At 39.4% G+C, this 17,118-nt stretch overlaps 2 protein-coding genes across 4 annotated transcripts; one reads left to right on the top strand and one right to left on the bottom strand.

Moving 5' to 3' along the window:
• Positions 1-19: 19 nt before the first annotated feature.
• On the bottom strand, positions 20-2,434 carry Secp43 (tRNA Selenocysteine associated protein). 3 transcript variants are annotated; one of them, XM_083039511.1, is made up of 6 exons: positions 2,295-2,434; positions 1,343-1,433; positions 1,051-1,248; positions 654-976; positions 288-487; positions 20-170 (listed from the first exon to the last, which is right to left on the bottom strand). In XM_083039511.1, exons 2-6 carry the CDS (start codon positions 1,382-1,384, stop codon positions 46-48), a joined length of 888 nt encoding a protein of 295 aa, XP_082895637.1. In that variant the 5' UTR covers positions 1,385-1,433; positions 2,295-2,434; the 3' UTR covers positions 20-45. The 3 variants fall into 3 exon arrangements, with proteins under 3 accessions (XP_082895637.1, XP_082895636.1, XP_082895635.1); XM_083039510.1 differs by lacking the exon at positions 2,295-2,434 and adding an exon at positions 1,629-1,893; XM_083039509.1 differs by lacking the exon at positions 2,295-2,434 and adding an exon at positions 1,542-1,892.
• On the top strand, positions 1,925-12,513 carry LOC145936862 (uncharacterized). The gene is made up of 11 exons (XM_083039506.1): positions 1,925-2,584; positions 4,064-4,161; positions 4,704-4,850; positions 4,926-5,045; positions 5,210-5,360; positions 5,623-5,752; positions 6,125-6,278; positions 6,788-6,976; positions 7,048-7,167; positions 7,266-11,254; positions 12,373-12,513. The coding sequence occupies exons 1-11, from the start codon at positions 2,263-2,265 to the stop codon at positions 12,380-12,382; spliced, it is 5,430 nt and encodes a 1,809-aa protein (XP_082895632.1). The 5' UTR covers positions 1,925-2,262; the 3' UTR covers positions 12,383-12,513.
• The last annotated feature ends 4,605 nt before the right edge of the window (positions 12,514-17,118 follow it).

Genomic DNA, 17,118 nt, shown 5'->3' on the forward strand with positions numbered 1-17,118 from the left:
TAAACACTTAAAAGTGAGATATTTTTTATACTTTATTCTTAATCATTAATAGCACAGTTCTATAGTATCGCATGGAATCCATTTTGAACTTTCCAAAGCATCCCATAAATTATAGTCCTGTTCGATTGTTTCTCTGTTTACCTTGTCAATGTCAATAGGGACTGAATGCTCTGTAAAAGAGAGAAAAAAATAATATAAATACAAATAAAAATTTAAATATACTAGATTAAAATATTTCAGATTAAAATTTTCTGAAAAAACACAATTGAGCATAAGTAAATATATACCAATTAATTCTAATTCGTCTTCCTCAGGTTTCTGATCAGATACATAGTTGTTATAGGCATCTGATGTTGGCTCGCTTTCGTAATAGCCTTGTTGCCAAGCACTGTAACTGTTCCAATATGATGATGTATCATAGTAATTATATGCCTCTGAATTCATGTTTGATGCTGGATACTCGGAAGTTGATTGTGGCGGTGTTGAACTGCAAAATGATGAAAAAATATTTTTTATAAACGACTCTCTTCGTAGCACAATATTAAAGATGAATATATATATATATATATATATTTTTCTGATTAATATGAGAACAAAGTTTATCTCTTAAAATATATATTTATATCGCAATTTAATTTATGTAATTAACTTACCCAGATATTTTATTCCAGGGTCTAGGTACAGCATTGCAAATTTTCAGAGATTTTGTTCCAAGTCCTCTGTAACCATTCATGGTGATTAAGCTATTCTTCTGTTCTTCCTCATTTGCGAATCTAACAAAGCCGTAGCCTTTACTGAATCCCGAGCTGTCCAATATAACTTTAGCTGTCCTGATTGAATTATATTTTGCGGCAAATGCTCTATATAAAGAATAATCATCTACGTCGGTGGACAAATCGCCTACCCAAATACTGAATTCTCTCTCGGCGGCAGGTTTTCCTGTTGTGCTGGCATGATTTAAGCGAAACCGTACAGGCTGCAAAATCACACAATATTAGAATAACAATCGACAATTTTTCATAATTTAAAATTTTATCGCAATATACTCACAGGATTTGAGCCGGGTATCACCTTGCCGTTTAATTTGTGCATGGCATCGAGAGCCATTTCGTCGGTTGGAAAATGTACAAAGCAGTATCCCGCAGGCTCGCCCGTGTACCGATTCCGCATTACCTTTACCGTCTGCGGTTGTTCGCCCATCTTGTGAAATGCGTTCATGATGAAGCTCTCCGTCATGTACGGCTCCAGCTAAAATGAGATAATTGTTAATAATCGCGTTTGTTTTTGTCTATTTAATCAATCGTGCGTCAAAAGAGATGTGTTATTTAAATAATTTACTCACACCACCCATCCATAGCTGACACAGCACCATTGGTCCTGACATTTTATTTTACTCCCAATTTCCTCTAATTATCTGTATTTGACAGTTCTACCTGAGTAAGAAATGTAATAGAATTATTATGTATCCAGATGTTATTTTTGTTCTTTGTGTAGACGTTTTTGATACAAAGATCTTGAAAAACACAATATAATTTACATACAATCACGACCTTTGCCGAATAAATTAAAATCGACAATAATCCGTGCAAGAAGAATTAAATCGAACTGTGTACAAACATCGCACATACGCGAGAGGTTATGTTGTTGACAAGTGGAAAAAACCGGCGGCCATGACGCATGAATATCTAGACACGATGCGTTCGATTCGATAATAACATTCCGCAAATGTGATTGGCCAGTTCAGCAGAGAAACTCGAACGTGATTGGTTCCTACAGTTCAGCCAGTCGTTCCGATTGGTCTCGTCGCAAGCGTTTGGACGAATCGGGAACGATTTCGACCATATGGCGAACATATGCTGTCGCCATTCCACGCAACGTTTCACTTGTCTCGTGAAATCGTGGCTTCGATGACCGATGGCAACAAAGATGGCGGGCGCGGTAATGCGCGCAGCGATCGTGTAAGCAAAGCACTAACCACCGCCGAGGCGCGTTGACGTACGCCGCGACGCGACGAGCGCGAGCGCGTGCCGTGTAGAGGCAGAGGCCCCCCGGGCGGACGGTAAGCTGTCGCGAAGGTGCCGAAGGTGCGCGCGCGCGCGCAAACGCGAGCAGGTGCATGTAGAATATCGCGATTTCGTCGCGTGAGTAGCGCGCGCGCGCGCGCGCCCGCGCGAGTGTGTGCGTGTGCGTGTGCGTGCGCGAGCGAGCCGCGTTTCTGACACGAGTGCGACAACGAGATATGTCAGAGGCAGCTCCGGAAGCATGAGCGAGGGAGCGGACTCGGTTACGCAAACCTGTGGGGACGAGCACCGCGATGCAACAACGACGACGACGACGACGACGACAACGACGACGACGACGACGACGACGACGTACACTGGTAGGAGGCCGCGTTTCGGCACCGGTGCTCCACCTTCCTCGCCGTACGTGTGGATCGACGGCCGTCAGCTGCGGAGCTCCCTGTCCTGGACCAACAAATGGCCAATGCGGCCGCCCGGTGCCCCTCCATTACGAGTCAGCTTCCCAGCGAACGACAATCATCTGGTGACGGGTTACCTGGAGCCCGCCAATCCCTGGCGGCACGGTGAGTATTCATCGTATTATTCACCTTTCGCGATACATCCCTTGCCCCTGCTCCCTTATCGCTTCATCATCGAGCATTCGCGACCGTACCTCTTTGGAGTGTCCAGGGTACCTCTCGGAGTGCATCGTGCTCGTTAACTCTTGTTGTTAGGTTTAACGATTTATCATGTCTCCTGCACCGACAATCTAGGTTGAATAGCTCTCTAGGGTTAGCAATCTGTTGTTGACCTCTATGACACAGACACAGAGGAAGATAACCAGGATTAGTGCTGACAAAAGTCGATGTGATCGGTTTGTGGATGTTTTGTTATAAAGATTCTATAAAGAATGCTTTGTACAGTATCAAGAAGCATGATTTAAATTTTATTTGTGATATGTCAATTATCCTTTGATAGAGCCAACATGTATCTTTATTAACTGGTGTCTCTCATTTAGTACAAATATATATACATGTAGATAATTAATCCTATGCTATTATAATGTTGCAGGATATTTTTATATATATATATATATATGCTTGTGCTCTCGCACAAGATTCCAAACAAAATTAATATCTAATATTGGTTAAAACACAGCGATTTGTAGCTACTTGTTATAAATTTTATATAACGTAATTATTATTTGAGACCAAGATTGTGAATTTTTCAAGATGCAGCAAGACACTCCACGAATCATATTAAAAGATGTCCAGTGTATACAATATAATATATAAGTATATTGAACATATATTAATGATAACGTTGTAATTAAGTAATTGTTTAACTGTGTACAATTTTTGGGTTAAGTAAATACCTTAACATTCTATTCACATCGTAACCAGGATAATAATGTTTGCCTGTAGAATTGTTCTCACAATATCCTCTAAATCATTTGCACAATTTTTTTATCGATTATTCATTAGGGCAGTTGTACATCGTTACTGTGCTATATTAGGTTTTTTTATAGACTCTGTCCCAAGTGAAGGATTTCGCAATGTAAATCTTGTACTAATTATAAGTTTGATGCAATGTTAAAGTCTATCTGATACAATATACAATAAAATTGTAACAATCATTCTCTTTTCTCATTGTAATTAGTGCGTGTAAGGTGTAATGTGATTTTTATCAAATAAATAAACAAATAATTAAATACCATACACTGTATTGTTTACTTCTACACATTGCTTACTTCTCTTTAATTTTACGCACATTTTCTGTCTTTTTTTACGCATATTATATTTACTCTTCCAATATTATATACATGTAAGACACTTTACTCTCTCTAGAAAATCTGAAAAAGTTGCATAATGCAGCAATTATAAACATCTTTGAAAATTCCTATATATGTTTCCCATTATTTCTATAAGTGTAATAAATTCAACAAAAATATTTTTGCTTTTCAAATAAAAATATGATTTTTTTTTAAATTGGCGTGCTCATAATTATAATCTCTGTGCTATTTTTATATATCGAAAAATAAAAATATTAATAATTGTTCCCAGCTGAAAATGTGAATCGTGAGGACTTAATCTTCTCGTACAAGGAGTCCTGTGCACGTCACAACACCGAACCCTTGCTAAACGTTTTAGTTCAGCTCAAGGTAAATGCATTCACTTCTTCACAATTTACAATACATATATTTATATATATATATATTATATATATATATATATATATATATATATATATATATACATATATAATTTCATGATATCATGTCGTCTTTTCTCCGGCGTAAATCACATCTGATATTAAATTCAGGTGTGAGCATGTTGCAACAAAGTAATGATCTCGCAAAAGGACCGGTTCTATGTACATGGAAGTGTGTATCGAGCTTGTTTACTTGAAACGAAAAACGCTAAACTGGCTGAAATAAAAACGTGAAGTTTATCTCTTTTACTTTTATTTTCATCATGGCATTTTGAACGTGCTACTTGTTCTGGCAGTTCTTTAGCGATCTAGCGAGACTTTCTCACCAGATAGATTATCAGTGCCTTCGTAGTGCACGGACATAGTTTCTGCCGCTTTGAGGAATGCGTTTTTTGCAAATTTTACCCGAATTTCGACGTTGAGTTTCAGCTTCGCAAAAGAGAATGCTTTCACTTTTATGCACCCACGCATTTTCTCATTCTTGTTATACAGGACCTGGATGTATCTCAAGATCGGTGCGAGGAGCTGAACTTGAAAGGGCAAATCTTGGATCAGGATCACTCTGAGCCTTTGGAGGAGATACTGAAGAGAGTACAATTTAATAAAATTAATCTAGAAGGGACTTCTCTCAACGATGAGGTATTTTTACAAAATTACATACACTGTTTCATATATATGTATAATCTATATTAACGTAAACAATTCTTTTTACAGAGTTCCGTGATATTATTTGATATGCTGGAATATTACGAGTCTGCAAAACACTTGAATATTTCATTTAATCCGGAAATTGGGGCGCGCGGCTGGCAAGCGTGCTCCCATATGATTAAGAAGGTACGACCTTGTCAAAATTAGTTTTCAAATTTTATCTTTATTTTTAACTCGGCTGCATTCCAATTCATCACTGTAACATTTAATTTATAGCGAATAGTATCACTCTGTTATATTTTAAGTATAATAATAAAAGAGTAATCGATATATTGTTCTAATTGTTGTAGACTCAGTGTTTAGAGCAGCTCGAAGCAAGGGACATAACGTTCAACGAACAAAATATGAACTTTATGAGCCGTGCATTACGATTAGTTTCCCATCTACACGTTCTCAAGTTGGAAAATTGTGGATTGTCGGGCAGAGCGATCGTCATACTTGGTATTTATCAAACTTGGTGTAACGATATTCTTCTGAGCATTGAGATATTATATCGCATTTATTTATCGCATCTATTATATATGTACTTGTTTGAAATTTATCACTTTGATCGTAACGATATTTATCGACATTTATAATTTTTGAGAGATAAAAGAGAAATATTAAGCGTATCGAAACATTATGTTATCGTGATTAGTAAAACATCGGAAAGTTTTCTGCAATGATTTATATAAATTATGACTCTTTGTGTGTTTTGTAACAGTTACAGCCCTGAAAATGAATAGTGGTATACGGGAATTATATTTAGCCGATAACGGGCTTGATCTATATGATGCTATACAGCTTGGATCTCTCTTAAGGATGAACAATCATTTACAATTGCTCGACATTAGGTACGATTAATTGCTCGATAAAAACTATCATTTGTCTCCTAGCTTTCTTTAGAAAGATAAATGTAAGAATGTGTGTGTGTGTGTATGTATGTATGTATGTATGTGTATATGTAAAGTATATACATATATATATTAGTCTTTTTTTTCTTGTATTTTTTGATGTCATTTTGTAGGTTTCTCTCTACAAACTATTTTTTAAATTTGTCGCGAAAATCAGTAGAAATTGTGCGCAGTAACTCTTATATAAATACTTTTATGTGTAGGTTGTGTAGATGTTGCTTTATATCTGTGAGAGACATGGCATTGCGCTTAAGCGAGTAACGATGTTTTTAGTACAGATTCTCTTTCTTTTGGAAATGTTTTTTTCCTTAGTAATAATAACGTAAAGGACGATGGGGTACGGGACATTTTGGAGGGTCTGATCAATCAAGTGAACGAAGATAAGACCGGAAGGGGACTCGGTATCCTGATATTGTGGAACAATCGTCTAACTAAGAACTCGTCACCCTACTTCTCGAGGATTATAGTATGTATTATAACGAATATCTTGCGGCTTTTCATATCATCTTTACACAATCGTAATGTTGGCTATCATCGTCACGATAATTTTTTTTGTGATTTATTATAAACACGTCAATTATTAATAACTGTAACTCACTGTGCACGATGTCTTCTTGCAAGTATATTTTATTCAACATGAGTTTAGTTATTAAAATTTTTACTGTTATTTTTTATTGCATCGATTAATTATTTTTTATAGATTTATTATTTTTATACGTATATGTTCATGTCGTTATTGTTAGATGTTAAAATTAAGAGAATTAATAGAGAAATAATAAAGAACAAAATAATAGAGAAATAATAGAAAATTGAAATAATACCACAATAGAGTTTAAGTACTACACGTGGAAAATCGAGGAAAGATCTGAAATTATTTGAATTATCACAAGAAAGAACGAAATGAAGCAATAAAAGTATGCTGTTTATAGCTTAACGCGTTTGCTGCCTTATTACGCCCGCAATAATTATGTTCAGGCATTATCAAAAACATTGGAGACTCTGAATATCGGTCAGAATATGCTGACGGACGAGACGTTAAGAGTCGTTAACGAATCGCTGAAGCAGAATCGTGTTCTCCTGCAATTGGGCATGCAATCGACGGAGCTGACGTGCGAGGGAATAATCACGCTGGCCGAGATTATGGAGACGAATCAAGTTTTGCAGGTAAGTTCTCCAGTTATACTATTAATCCGGTTACGCTCGATGCCCTGCTAAACTCTCTTTCGCTTTTATAGAGAATAGATTTGCGAGACAACAGCATACAAATGCGCGGAATGTGTGCTCTCGCGAATGTAATGAAGGTGAATAAGACCGTAACGCAGATCGACTTGGACGACAAACCTCGGATAAGAATAGTGAGTTTCGTATAGGATACTTATATACATGTGTTCTATAGTCTCTTCTTTACATTCGTTTCATTAATCTTTTTTTTCCTTATCATTTCTAAACGAAGGCTGCTCCCTTGCACGAGTACGTGGAACTGATTGCGGAGATTCGCGGTCGCTGCAGCCAGAACGAGAAAGAGCGCCGTTTGCTGGAGGAATCCACCGAGGACGCCGAGAGCCCGCAGCACCCGAGTCGACTACTGAACGCGAGCTCCCGTAAGATCTCGCTCACCTGTCAGACACTGCCAAGCCCGTCGTCCGGTCGATCGGCGACATCGTTGGCCGCCGACGAGTCGGTGACGCGCGCCACGCTGGAGCCGGCAAAACGCACCAGCGGTGGCCGTCTGCGATCCCCAGCCCCCAGTCCGATTCCCTCCCCCGTAGCCAGTCCGATCCCCAGCCCGTCTCGGAACCGTTTCGTCGTGTGCCGGGTGCCGGAGGCGTCGCTACGCTCCACCGATTCCTCGGCATCCACCTCGCCCATCACCCCGCCGTCCCTCGGCTCCTCCCCGAATTTCTTCCCCGGTGGGTCGAGCCCGGGTGGGTCGACGCGGTTTCGCGTGTCGGTCGTCGAGTCGGCGGACACTGGCCGCTCGTCGCCCAAATCGGTTGTCGCCTCCACTAGCGGCAGCTCGATCACGATCGGCTTCAACGTCAGAATCGACGCGGCCGACTCGGATGATGTCGACAGCATCACAGTGATCGATAAGGCGCATGTTAGCGGTGATACGGCCGCGTCTGCGTCCGATACGCTTCACGTAGTCCCGTTAGCGAGAGAAACGTCCTCTCCAAGCGAAGACATTGCCAAGCACGAAGATTGTTGCGTCGAAGATACAAAGAGTCCATCGAGCGAACAGCAGGTTAAAGAACGACTCGAGATCGATGAGATCGTTATCGCGATACCCAAGGATAAATGTGAGAAGATGACGGAGATTGAAGAAGAACAATTAGATCAGAATGATGTAATCGAGACGTCGCAATTTGAAAAAAACGAGATGGATTGTTGTGACGAAAACGAAGGCAATCGAAGCAACGTTACGATGGATTCTGAGAGTGTCCCGACAACCGACAGGGTTACTGAGGCGGTCGCAGATCGTCGCATCGTGTATACGAGTACAAAGGAACTTCAAGTACCTGCATATCCGAACGAAGATACGCTTTCGATTAGTGTAGTCGGGGATAAGGCCTCGAACGCGATAGAATTGTCCTTGGATAACACTTCGGAATTAAATCGAGCAACTTCGGAGGAGTTATCCACCCGCACGTCGAGATCTTCCGCGAGTACTACTTGGATGGGAACGTCCTTTACTCGCACGACCGAGTTGCACTCACGGGAACAACCGAGCACATCAGTGCAAAAGCACAAGTCCAGTCTAGAGAGGCTCCTGTCATTGTTCCAGCATCCTGGACAGTTCTTCTCGGATTCCTCGAGCACCGCCGTGGACACGAGAAGCTCCCTGCAGGAGAATGTCAGCGGTGTGATGGCATTGGGTGACAGGCTGCAGCAGTATTTAAAGGAAGGCCGAACTAAAGTCGACGGCTCGTGCTCCTCGGAGCACGGATCTCCGTTGAAGAACAAATCGATAGGACTGAATATGTCGCAACTGCAGAATCTGACTGATATATTCACATCTTTCAAGATGGAGCCACAGGTGAGTCTCGTTGAGCATGGCGCCAAGTTCTTTGGTCAAATGAAAAATCAGGATACGAATATGAGAGAGAAGAATTTAGAAGAAACAGCAGAAACCGAAGTGACGAGAGTCTACGACGAAAGAAATTTGCTTGATCGAGAGACCAATCAACTTGCGAGAAACGATGGTAATAGTCTGATTGAGCAGGATCAAGTGATGAAGAACGAGAATAAATTATTTGATCAAAAACAGAATGACAGCACGAAGGACCAGAAAGAATTAGTCAGTACGGAGAAGAATCAGATTATTAGGAGGGACGAGGGTTTGTTTGAGCAAGAGAATAGTCGGATTCCTAAGAACGACGAGCAAAAGTTATTAGATAAGATTAGCAGGAACGACGAGAAGGATTTTATCAGTCAAGAAGAGAGTCAAGTTTCGAATAGTGATGAGAATAAATTATTAGATCGGATGAAAACTATAGAAATCGATGAAAGGAATTTAGAGGATCGGGAGAAGAGCCAGGAGATTGTCAGGAACGTTGGTGAAAATTTTCAAGAAAGCGAGAATACGCGGGGAAGAGATGAGGTTGCGATCGACGATTCGGAAGATGAGAGGCTGCGAAATGATATTATGAGAAACGATGGGAAAGAGTCTGCGAGTGTGCGAGGTGACGCACGCGATGTTAACGAGAAGGAGGATGCACGTAGGGCGGATGACTCACGAACGGAGTCTGACGGAATTAGCGATCGACTGTTACCTGAAAGTGTGCAATCAAAGGACGATTTCGCGGATAACTTAGTATTAGGCGACGTTCGCGTCGCGACAAATGCAGCAGCGGTTTTGTCATCGTCGTCGTCGCCGACGAGCGAGTCTACCGCGTGTATAAATGTAAGATTAACGGACGTAGCCGGATATTCTGCTCTAGGATTAAGTCAAATTGCCGACATATGCATAGATTGTAACGATGCGAAACGTTTCGAGGATCTTGCCAACGAGGAAGAGCGTGACGATGTACCGCAGGATTCGAAACGTACGAAGCGCGATGATGACGCCGAGTGCTTAAGATGCGACGATTCGGAGATTTTAGGGAATAACGATGCAAAGTGTTTACAACGTGACGACGACGCGGAAGAAACAAATGCCGCGATGATAAGGACATGTGATACAACCACGGACAGTATTAATCAGACTAGTGATAGTAGGTTTTTTCCGATTTCTAACATAGCGTATGATAGTAAGAAAACCGTAGATAGCATAAGTATCGCGTCGATCACGACGGACGACAATGTCGATGTAATTGAGCCTGTGCTAGGGAACGACGGACCATCATCGACGTCGGCGTCGTTGAAAGACGCGAGCGTTTACTTAAACGAGGAAGTTACCAGTAACACGCGCCGAGATCGCCGGTGCGATTTTACGAGCAGGAGGGTGGGAGAGGATCTCCACGATGATGTTTACCGCGATTCCGTTGACCGTGCAACAAGTACAAGTGTAAATATTAAGATAGATCCGCACGGAGAATCGGAGACGACGACGAGTCCAGGCGAGCCAGAGAGCCAGGAGGTGCCAGGGCGACGGTTGTTCATGCCAAATAATGTCGACAAACATCGAATTATTTTTGAAACCGCTGCCGAGACCGCGAGTCATCCAGAGGACGACGACGAGCGGAGCAAGCGGATGGTTGATCCGACCATTCTCGTCACCCTATCGCCGCACGAGACAAGTCTGGACAAATCCGACGCGGAGGAGCTTATCTTTTGCATGACCGACGTCTCCACGGACGGCACGTCCGCAGAGGACGAGCTGTCGCCTCAGGGGATCGCGCCCAGGAGCTCGCCGAATAAACTGACGGAGTCGTACTTTGAGCTTCCAGCTTCGAGGACCACCGTGACCACGTCGACGAGCAGCAGCACGCTTCTGATCGAGAATCCTGGGAGCGTGCACAGAAACAGTCAGGATTCCGGGATCGAGGAGACCGCGTTGACAATCGACGAGACCGTCGTCGAAATGGCGGAGATGCCGCCGATACCGCCGCCGCCGCCGCCGCTTCCACCTCCACCCCCGCGCAGCAGCCTCCAGGAGAGCGTGGACTCGGGGATCGAGTCCGAGTGTTCGTCGATATGCATCAGGATGGAATCCGCTACCTCCGGTATCAGCACGCTGGAGATGGTCGCGACGCCGAAGAGGCCCACGCGTGACGATAACGACGACGACGAGGAAGAGTTCGGGGAGTTTGCGTCGGATTTCCTCGCGAGGGAGACGCGACTGGTCGATAGCGACAGCACGAGCGGCGACGGCGACGGCGGCGTCGTCCCGTGTCTCAAGTGCGCGGTCGTCGGCACGACGCGGCCTGTCGCCGACGAAGGAGTCGCTCGACCGGCACCGCCGATAATCGCGCACTCCCCCGCGGCCGTGCACGGCACCAGGTGAGTGTACTCTAGGGCGGAGTGTACTGTGCTTCTCCTCTCTGGGCTTCTTCTTCTTCTTCTGCGAAACTTCCTGCAGGAATATCTTAGAATGCGTTACGCCCGCGATTATATTAAGCTTTAAATCTCGTGTATTAACCGGAAACGAGTCTGGTCGTCGTCTTACAATCTCGACACGATATAATCTTGAAGTAAGAGAAGAAGATGTGACGATTATGTTTTGGCTCGTCGATAAAAATAAGTAAAACTTGCGGATTATCTCTTCAATATTATGATGTCGAGAAAGAACGAGATAGAACTCGATGTAGGGAATCGAATTGTTTTAACTTGAGAAAGTTTCTTTAACAGTTTCCGGTTGAGCAACGTCCGATCGAGGAACGAAATTGCATAAATATCAAATAAATTAAATTTGACAACTTCTACTTCTTTATGTATCGAGAAAGATGGTGCATTCTAAGAGTTAATGTGTGGAAGAGAGGATGTTTCTTTTCCACTGCTTCGACTCTTCTTGATTTCCCGCTTGCTCGCTTTCGCAACTTATGCAATCAGCGTCTGCTTTTGTATCAGTGCTATTGCTGGGGATATATCTGAAAAAAAAAGAATTGAAAAAGTTTTAAATACTTGGTAATTACTCTGCGACTTATAGCGCAAAACGACGAGAAATGTGATCTCTTGGTCGATTATTTGGACGTTATAGGAAAATTTGCGGAAAGTTACGGGATTTTCTTACGGAGTTTTTTTCACGTAGCTTTTTATTTTGCAATCTTTTCGTTCGTTTCCCTGCTAAATTGGTTCCTCACCCTTTGACGACAGTAACGCTTCTGCTTTATTAACAACAAAACATGAAGGCAAAAAAGAACCAGTCTTTCAAAGTCTGCTTTATACAATTTCATGTTTTTACCCTTCTTCTTGTTGATGTATCTCTTGCCGCTGCATGTTTTCGTCATTGTATAAATTTCGATATTAGATATTACAATTAAAAAAACTGCAATTTTGTAATAAATAATCAAGTTACACAAGCAAATTTATATACACTATTATTTGATTTAATTATAAAAATTTTTGTTCAAGTTTTCTATAGTTGTTTTCCTCGACATGATAACGTTTCGTCTTTGCAGTCCGAAGTAATGCAACGGTGGGAAATGAAGCGGAAGTGGAGGAAGATAGTGGCGGCGAAGCATACGAGACAGGTCCGATGGAGTACGATGACGACGAGGATGACGAAATCGACGAACTCGAGAAAGTGATGATGCAACTTGAGCCAAAGTATCGGCGTTACGCCAACTGGCGAATCTGAATCTGCTGCTCGAAACTTCTTCTTTGCAGAAGACATCGCAGAGGACAGACTCCATGCTTGACTCCAAGAACCATCGATTCCGCAGATACTTAATATTACGCATCTTTCGTAGCTAGAAATTCCTGGTTCCACTAGCTCTTAATGTCATCGATCCTTGATCGATTCTCTCTTTTACGTTTTCGAATCCAAAAATTTCTAGTTTCCTAAATGCTAGTTTGTCTAAATATCTCTTCGTCTTCGTAGAATTTACTTTTAAAGTTTGATAAATCGGGAAGAATCAATTTGACAGATATTGGTATAAAATAACTCTATTTTTTTAAATGGATTCTTTGTTGAAAATACTTAAAACAGTGTGTTCATCTGCACAAGAGTCTCTTGATTCACTAGATGTCTCTTTGATTCTCTATCTCATCTATGTGGCAGTTTAATATTTCCGGATCTTTGTTATATATCAGATCTTCCGTCTTGGATAGAGCTACGTTTTTACAAATCTCTGTTCCATAGATTCTTGGAACTATCAAAGCACGTTAGAGAAAGAATGGGAATTTTTGGCGATTTCCAGTGGTAGAAGAGAAGAGTATACATATATACTTATATACATATATATATATATACATACATATTATATATGCATATAATATGTATATATATATATATAAGCGAGCGTTGTAAACTTAATTTTTGATTGTAATAGATGTCGAATAATGTATCTTATGTGCTAGCTAGTTTCGTGTCGATCATTTTTCTTATTTCGCGGACAGAAGGAAAAAAGGGAAGACTGGAGAGAGAAGGGTCAATGAAAGTAGAGGAGAAAGATTACGAAAATGTATAGATGGACGATCGATTCTAGTCTCGAAGACAGTCGATCTATTGAAAAATTGTAAAACTTAACGTGCACCACTGTCTCGCGCGACACGTAACGCCCTGGCATCGTGATCAATGTGAAGAAAAGCCAGTGCTTCTTAAACTTACAAATCACGAGACGTCAAAGGCTGTAGAATCTTTTTTCTTTGTCGTCCCTCGAGTCTCTATGAAGATTTTTTCGTTTGAAGAAACAACGGGGCAGGCAAAAGAGGTGTTTCATTGCGATTATATTGAAGATGTTCTTTCAGTTAAATACGTGAAAATGTTAAATTGAAGACAGTGATGATTGTTTCAATATCGATGCATTCACACAAGTAGTTAATAGAGACGTCTTAAAAATGATTAGTTTCGTCTAGTAAATGTATATACATTGTAAATTATATTAGGACCCTGTCGAAAGGACATCTTGGACGGACACCTCTTGTATATAAAACACGAGTAGTGTAAACTTTTTCAATGTAACTTTCTACGATTAAATCTTACTTTTTGTTGGATGAATTATATACAGTGTGAAGTAGATATAACAAAGGAATAAATATTTGTCGCAATTAACGTACTAATCATTATAAAGAATCATCGGTTATATATATTTACAGATTTTTTTTCGCGGAACGCAGTTTAAGGAACACTGACCTAAAGATACGTGGCGATTATACCTTAAACGAGATACTTTAACGAATTATTACTTAAATGTGTACATCACTGTTTACTGAAAAACTGTGGAAAACTTCCCGAATGCCTTGCATATATATAGTATCATAGAAAATATGAGAATCAGTAATATATGTCACTCTTGAAGGGGAAATGTCAAGTCGATTTCTCTGCTGAAGAAACATCTGCCAGTACAATTGAATTATATGTATAGCGGCATCTAAGATTGAAAATTAAAAGATGCAGCTAATCGAGCTTTAAGAGTGTAAATAGATTATTTTAATTAATTCGAAATCTTGTTTGTATATATTGTAATTTGAATTATAGTATATCACACAAAATATTTAATGTTAAAAATTAAAAGTTGTTTAAAACTTGAATTTTTCTTAATCGCAATATCGAACCTCTAGCTGTATAATATGATTTCTACTACTGGTTATCATATTCTCTCAGATGTTCTATACATTTATATGTATATTTGTGTGCGTGTGCGTGTGCATTGGTGTGTATATTGTGTGTATCGAACGGAGAAAGTGCGATCGAGAAATATTCACGATTACTATCAGAAGTAATCGCGTTTTACATCACAGACGATAGGTTTCGAAGACTCGAATTTGTATTTGGTGAGACTAATCTGATGGAAGCTCTAATAATATGAGATGAAGTTCTTGTCGATATGTTACATATCTTTAAAAGTATGAATATAATTAAAATAATTTATATTATTTTTTTATACGCTTAGAACTTGCATAAAAGAAATAACTTCTAGCTTGAGTCGCATTAAAGATAAGAGATTCTTATTGCAATATATACATGCATATATATTTGACTTTTCTATTTTAATAGACATCAGGCAAGTTTTTTTTTTTTTTACATTTTTTATGTATATGAAATATTTTTTACCTTTTGTAGGATTAAGGTTTATTAAGAGATTAACTTTTTATCGTTTTGTATCGCGTTCTATTTATTACTTCGAGTTCGAATATTGCAATCTTTTTTTTTAAGCAACTTGTGATCTTTCATATCATATACATGTGTTTCTTTTTTTTATATTTTTAAATTATATTAGAAACAGATTCGAGTCTCGTCGAAGGTATCGTCAAAGTTATCGCGTTTAGGTAGTTCGAACTTCGAAGTTATCTGAAAATTACGACTAAGCACGTCGAGATCTATTATTATTATTATTATTATATTATTATATATCTTAAATTATATATATATATATATATATCTCTCGTTTGTCGTTATTTACAATACAAATCTCGTTACAAATGTAAATATATATACATACATACATGTGTATATGTATATGTACAAATACATATATATTTGCCACATTGCTGGTGGCTGATGTTAAAGTAGATTGACATCGTCGTACCTGCGACGACTATGATGACGACAATTATAAACGTTCTTGTACCTGTCTCGCGCTGAGCAATAATTGCACGTGCAATTATGGCATTTTTTTCTATCCTGCATCTCGCAATTTGTCTGGGCTCTAGTAAGCGCAGATTTTTATATATTATACCGACAATAAGTATAACAAACTAAATTTTTAGTATTTCTCTACAAGTTTCGAGACCAAGTGAATAAGTGAAATAATGGGATGCAATAAGAGGCAAAGGAGAAACATGAAGTAAATCAATCGCACTAATAAAGGGTTTTCGCGTCGACATTTTAATTTTTATTGTGAATATTTTAAAATAATATTTTTTGTGAATCGCTGACAAGCCTCTGGCATATTAATTAATTCCGATAACATGAATTTTCACTCGAATGGAAAATTAACGAGAGATGTTGTGCGTGCAATTAGAGCGTGCTACATTTTACGACACATTTCGAGTCCTATATTGCTAGAATTGTCATAATAATTTTACGAAACTAACTACACTTGCACGCGCATTTATTTCCCAGTGAAATGCGAACATTAATCCTAAATCGTGATCACGAAATGATCACGAATATGTTGTGACTCAGACCGAAATTGTACAAAGTGTGAAATCGTACAAAATCAAAAGATGATCCTCCTATCCTTTTGTCATTTCCGAGATAAAATGTGCTTTTGAATAAGGTAGAAAAATATTTAAAGCATATTAAAGATAAATTTCGTAACGACTTTTCGATTTGGGTGTGTTTTAATAATACAGTTTATATGTCGGGAAAAAAGGAGAAAGGGTCGAGATTTTGTGTCTATTCTCGCGTCTGTAATGAATCTCCTATCAATTCTTCGACAAGTTGAACCGTTTGACGAAAAAGCCATAATGACTTTTTACCGAAGCGATATTAGTTTCAAGAGACGATTTTGGAAATTTACATATGTTTTTGAAGACATTATTCGCTTTTGTTCATATCGTTGCTTTACAACACGTGAAAAGGGAAGTAAACTCGTCAATTATTGACGTTAAACTTCTCCTAATTTAAGATTTCGTGAAAAATGGCTTTTAAAAAGATGTAAGTAAATGAAGAAATTATCGGTAAACCGGTCGATTTCATTGATAGAACGATTCGAGATTCTTTCTTACGACGAATGAGCTGCTTTTTGCGTGTATATCTGTTTTTTTTTAAATCATCATCAGGATCTATATGAGATAGGGTATTTTGTTTTTTCTTAGACCGGTGACTTGCTTGCGAGTCTCTTGTTGCTGTTGAAGGGGAGAGAACTGTTTGAGGAGAACTCTGGGAACAACATTAACAATTGGTTTCCTAGATTGCTCGGTATATGTATGCGTGGATATCAAATGAATGTGTGTGTGTGTCTACATATGTAAATAATTATTGCACAGAATGACACGTTCTAAGAACGTTCTACAGATAAAAGTAGTATATAAAAGAGAAAAGATAATTATATATGTATGTATATGCATATATATATATATATATATATGACAAATTGAGTTTGAGAGATTTTACTGAATCGACGTACGAGAGAAAATAAAGATGATTTAATTATAGCGATGATGTCTTGATTTTATTTTATACCAACGTTATCTATGTATATGCTATTTTTGTTTATTTATTCAATTGCTAAAGAGATTACTTTCAGATTCTCAAC

The sequence above is a fragment of the Prenolepis imparis genome, unplaced genomic scaffold (assembly GCF_030444845.1).
Source record: "Prenolepis imparis isolate NDT839.2.m4 unplaced genomic scaffold, iyPreImpa1.0 SCAF_5, whole genome shotgun sequence".
Taxonomy (NCBI): domain Eukaryota; kingdom Metazoa; phylum Arthropoda; class Insecta; order Hymenoptera; family Formicidae; genus Prenolepis; species Prenolepis imparis.